At 46.9% G+C, this 5,383-nt stretch overlaps 1 protein-coding gene across 3 annotated transcripts in view; it reads left to right on the top strand.

Moving 5' to 3' along the window:
- srgap2 (SLIT-ROBO Rho GTPase activating protein 2) overlaps positions 1 to 5,383 on the top strand; it is a 49,172-nt gene that overhangs the window by 22,656 nt on the left and 21,133 nt on the right. For 2 of the 3 annotated variants that reach the window (XM_031854906.1, XM_031854992.1), the window contains exon 2: positions 3,580 to 3,772. In XM_031854906.1, the coding sequence (XP_031710766.1) occupies positions 3,580 to 3,772 (193 nt within the window). Of the gene's footprint in view, positions 1 to 43; positions 2,794 to 3,579; positions 3,773 to 5,383 lie in introns of those variants that run through there. The other variant, XM_031855076.1, reaches the window with a different exon arrangement.

Here is a 5,383-nt window from a genome sequence, read left to right as displayed (position 1 = left end):
TTGTGTGTGTGTGTGTGTGTGTGTGTGTGTGTGTGTGTGTGTGTGTGTGTGTGTGTGTGTGTGTGTGTGTGTGTGTGTGTGTCTCTCACTACAGTCCAGTAATAGAGCAGGACAGATCTGGAGGTGGGGCTTCCAAGAGCAGGCTGGAGAGCTACCGTCAAAACGGCTCAGAGTGACAGCTTGGACTCAAAGTGTCACGTCACTGAGAGTGTGTGTGTGTGTGTGTGTGTGTGTGCGTGTGTGCGTGCTGCACCCATAGCCCAAGGTGTTTTCAGGTATAATGAGTGCTAGCAGCAGTATGTGTGGCTCCTGTATCTAGGCCAGCTCTGAACGGCATCCAGGGCCGCCATCACTTCTGTCAGCTTCCAGCTAAACAGCCTAAAGCTGGTGGTATGTTTGCTGTCAGCTATAAAAGGTAATGTTGCAGGGGAAACATTACTTTCAGTCTCCACATTGTGCTTGCCAAAGTACGACTATATGACTGGTCGGGTTGCCTTTTGGCAGCATCTTTATTTCCTTTTTCTGTTTCTTGTTTCTTCCCTTTTGAAGTAAACATCACACATTTGTATGCAGCAGCGTGTCTGCCCACTGCAGGCATCCACCACGGTGGTCAGGTCATTGTAGTATGGTCACACTGTCTCCATCCATCATCTCGCTCTACTTTCATCTTCCCTTTTCTGGGTCGGAATAAGCAAACTAGTCAATAATGCATGATGAGGAGGGGCAGCTTTGGGTGAAATGGTTTGAGAGAGATTTCATGCTCGCGTTGTTTCGACATAGAAAAGCCCGACATATGGAGGGTAATCAATCACGCACTTAATCACACGATACCACCCCCTCACCTCCACTCAGCGCCAAAACCAACAGGTGGCTCCCATGACTGGGCTGGAATAAAATAAGGAAAACAAACACAGATCTAAAAAAAAAAAAAAAAGACAGTGATACATATGAGACTGTCAGATGTCTGGGGTTGATGAATTATAGGAAAATAAATGTACGTAGCTACAGCATTTATATATGTAGCGCTACACCAGCAAACTAGCGCTTCTCAAACGTTTGTCATTCCCCTCCTTCTGAGGAAGACACATTTCCCCCTCCTGTTGAAATAACATCAAGATCACAAGCGTTCCTTTCACCTAGTTTTGCATCACATTTCCTTCCGGCCACACGGGCCCCAACTGTCAGTTCTCTGGCCACGCACTTTGAGAACTTTTGCACTAAACAAATCCCAAACGAGCGTAAATTCCTGGTCTTATTTTAAAGCAGGATTCCTCCTCTTGATCAGTTTATTCACATATCAATGATGGCACATGTTGACTGGTATGGTTTGCCACTCAAGGAGGAGTGAAAATGGTGATTTGTGTGTACTGTGACCTCACTAGTTACCTTCTATAGGTCGACATGGGCAACATGTAGACCGGTCTGTTCACGCAGGAAAATGAGAGGAAGAGCTGCTTTGACTGGGGAACAAAGTGAAAAGTGTATCTGGACAAGGCTCGTACAGACAGAGCAGGGAAAAAAAAGAGAAGGGAGAGCATCAGTAAAGTAGAATCCCAGAGCCCGATTACGAGACCTGCTGTCATCTGCCTGGAAAATGTGACTGGGTTGTCTGGAAGGGGTGGAGGCGTCACATTCCAGTTCACATCCGACGTCTTACTGGCTCAGAGGATGATGACCATTACAGAGGGATGAGGCGGAAAGCAAGACCCGCATCCATCTTTCCTCTTGTGCAAAGCTCACCGTATCCCAGCTAACACTCCTCAACTCTCCTGTTGGGCGACAACGGCGTCTAGATGGACACAAACCTTTTAAGACCTCTCGGGGAAATTCAGTTTAACTGCCAGTATCAACAAGATATAGTGTGGAGAACTCAGGGTTGGCTTTGGTTGAGCCACACAGCCATATATTTTATAAATGGAGCGTGTTGCCAGAATCGCTTTTCATCCTAATGTGACTGTTAGGGGCCTGAGAGGGTCTTTGGGGCACAGTGCATGGCCTCCCTGTTAAATTGATTTTACCCCCATTAAACCTGCTCTCTAAACAGCGGTGGTCAAAAGGGACCGATGTCACTTTTTCTCTCTACGTGTCCTCCACCCCTCAAGATGCACCCACGGCTGATTGTGCTTTCTTTCACCTTCTTACACTCCTTATGGACAGGAGCGCTTGTTTTTAGTTTGATTACTTTGTGCATGTGGTGTGCGTTGGGTCGGTTGATTACAAGGCCCACATCCCGAGGTTTTGTGTCGCAGCCTTGAGAGGCGAGACACTGACTCACTCCCCATCACAGACGGACCACAAGACAACAACATGTGTTGTCAAAGCAGATATTCACACCAGGTCATTAGCACAGGCACAGACTGTGTGTGTGCATTTATTTGTTGCGTGTGTGAGTGTTTGCGCCGTAGTGTCATAATGCCACAAAACTCCTCTGTTCTGGCCTTTTAATCAGTAAAGAATGACTGTGAGCGGACGCAGCCGCTGGCTAGTGGCACAATGTTTTGCTCTGTGTTTATGAGCGAGAGGAAGGAAGAAGTGTGTGTGTGGGGGGGGGGGGGGGGCACAGACACATTTAGATATCCCACTTCTCTTTGTGGTAACGAGAAACTGCTCTCTCAGCTGTTAGACACAAAGGCAGCATCAACAGTCGCTGTCAGCCCGGACGGCTGGCTGACTGTCTGCCTGTGATTGTGTGTGTTTGAATGCATTAGTGTGTATGTGAGGGGAGTCTACAGTGCACTGAAGCCAGGATGGAAGCCAAAACCGTCCGCTTTTTCTACAGCCGGCGTTGTAAAGGTAGGACAGCTGTGGTAAACTAGTCAAGTGTGTGTGTGTGTGTGTGTGTGTGTGTGTGTGTGTGTGTGTGTGTGTTGTTTCCTAACTCTTTAAAAGGATGCATGTGCAGCCTGCTCAGCATTGGCAGGCAGCTATGAGAGCATAGCATTAATCTGTCAGCTGTCAGCACTGATCCAGCGTATCACCATCAGAGTGTTGGTTCTCGGGCGTCTATGTGCTTGTACGTGTTGGTGCAGACGCTTGGTGTGTGCCGGTCTATAACTGCAGTGGTCAGGACTCTCCAGAGGACTTTTTTTGTAGCCAGTGATTGAATATGGTTACGGAGTGCACTCTATTAATTTGAGGCCAGGCCGGAGAGCAGCATGCGGGAGGGAGAGGGGGAGGAGGCGGGACGAAAATGAAAAGTGATAAGCCGGGATGAATGACTGCCTCTGGAGATATCCGTGTGTGGAAAGATGAAAAGCTGATCCCGCATTGCACAGATGCGTATAAAATATGATGATGTACAGACATGCACAGAAGCCTATGGTTGGTGGGAGGGGAGCGGGTTTCAGCTAAGACTCCAGGCTGCTGTGTCATGGCCCCGCCAGGTGTTTCACTAGAGCTCGGCTTCATCCACATCAGCTGCTGAAGCAGAAAAACTACCTCAGACTTCTACATCTTACACATTGTTATGGCATGTATCTCAAAACGTTGATTCAATGTGTTGATGAACCAGGATTGCGGTTTGCATCAGAGCTAGCGAAGACATTAAACTCACCTCTGTCTCTCTATCACCCCCGACAGAGATCCGTGCCCAGCTGGTGGAGCAGCTCAAGTGTCTGGATCAGCAGTGTGAGCTGAGGGTGCAGCTGCTGCAGGACCTGCAGGACTTCTTCAGAAAGAAGGCCGAGATCGAGGTGGACTACAGCCGCAACCTCGAGAAGCTGGCAGAGAGGTTCCTCACCAAGACCCGCAGCACCAAGGACCATCTACTCAAGTATGGGACGCTCGCAAACACACACACGGCACGACCACACTGGGCAGCAGGTTGCTGTGATGTTGCTTATGAATGTATTAGTTTACTTTAAGTGCCTTAGACGGCTAACAAGAAGATTTGAAAAGATTAGGGGAAATAAGCGTAATTTAGCCCTAAATGGCGTGAGAGCGCTTTCAAGATCAGTGCCTTCCTTCTTGAGAAAAGAGAAGTAGAGACAGACTTAAAAAAAAAAAAAAAAGAAGAGTGACCAAGAGGAATGGTGAGGGAGGCCATATTGTCCATATTGTGTCAGTCTGGATAATACAGACTTTCATCACTCACTGCTTCCCATTTTGATGGAATAAAACTCCAACTGATTTATAGATTGAACACTTCATTAGGGTGCTCACTTCTGTTATCAGCGAGGTCCTGTGAGTCTGTGCATGCTTGTGTGTGTAACCGTACATTGTGCCAGAAATGGCCAGGTGGTGATTTTGTGCTCTGACTACTTTGCCGCATCGTGCTGTGTGTGTAAACCCTGCCCAAACAGGGATCCCCCCCTCCCCCGACTTGGAAATTAGCTGAGATTTGCCGTCAGTGAGGATGTTTTTAAGTGTCTAAACCTTTTCGTATAAAGCGACCAATCCCTGCGGTCGGTCTGAAGGGACTGTAGGGCTCTGTGATCATTACTGCAGTATCATTAATACATCATTTACTGCAATACCGCGTTGTTTTTTCAAACAACCCGTGGGGGACACGTGTAGCCGCACCGAGCGCGTCACGGTCTGCAGGACAGCTGTGCGTTATCAGTAATTGCTTCGTCTTTAGAACGGTGGTGTTGGGTTAAACAAAGATGACCCCTTCAGTCGATGCCATTCCTCATCCTTCCATGCATTTCTCTGTTGCATCTTCACGGGCCAAGGTGCAAGGAACAGATGCGAGTAATTAAACAAGGAGACACAATAGCTAAATGAAAAGCACCCATGTTGTTTTTTTTCTGATTATGGCACGAAAGCAATTATTGCATAAACAGTACAAACATTTTATTAGGTCAAACACAATTCATCCTGATATTTTTTTACTCTTTGTCATACAGACATGGCAATAGATGAGCTTAGCGATCTAATTACTAAAATTATAGTTCAGCTCTGCTTTTGATGTGAACTCATCCACCAATGACCACAATCAGAAATCAATAATTGTGCAGCTGCAACATCTCTCATCTCAGGACCCTGGTGTATCATTTCGCTGCAACATTTGTTTTGCTGACATTTATAAGAGAATTGGTTAATGTTTCTAAGACGACAAGCTTTTGCTACCTGCTTTGATCTTCATCATTTGATTTGATTTAAGCCGTGTCATAAGTGTTTTTGGTAGCCCTTCGCTGTAGAGGAAGCACAAGCTGACTCTTTTTTTCATTGTCCTCTTTCTCTGACTTCCTGTTCACCATGACCTCGTCCACAGCCACCTTCCTCTTTTTTTTCTCCTGCACTGTTCTCGTTCTTCTTTTCTCATGCATCTTGCAGTTTTCCAGAAACGTTCATGTCTCTGCTAGGGGCAAACCCACATCCATGCTCTCTCATATACACACACACACACACACACACACACACACACACACACACACACACA

Source organism: Anarrhichthys ocellatus, unplaced genomic scaffold, assembly GCF_004355925.1.
Source record: "Anarrhichthys ocellatus isolate YVR2014 unplaced genomic scaffold, GSC_Weel_1.0 scaffold1, whole genome shotgun sequence".
NCBI classification, from domain to species: domain Eukaryota; kingdom Metazoa; phylum Chordata; class Actinopteri; order Perciformes; family Anarhichadidae; genus Anarrhichthys; species Anarrhichthys ocellatus.
The sequence above is the reverse complement of the archived record's forward strand: the minus strand, read 5'-3'. Positions and strand labels throughout refer to the sequence as shown.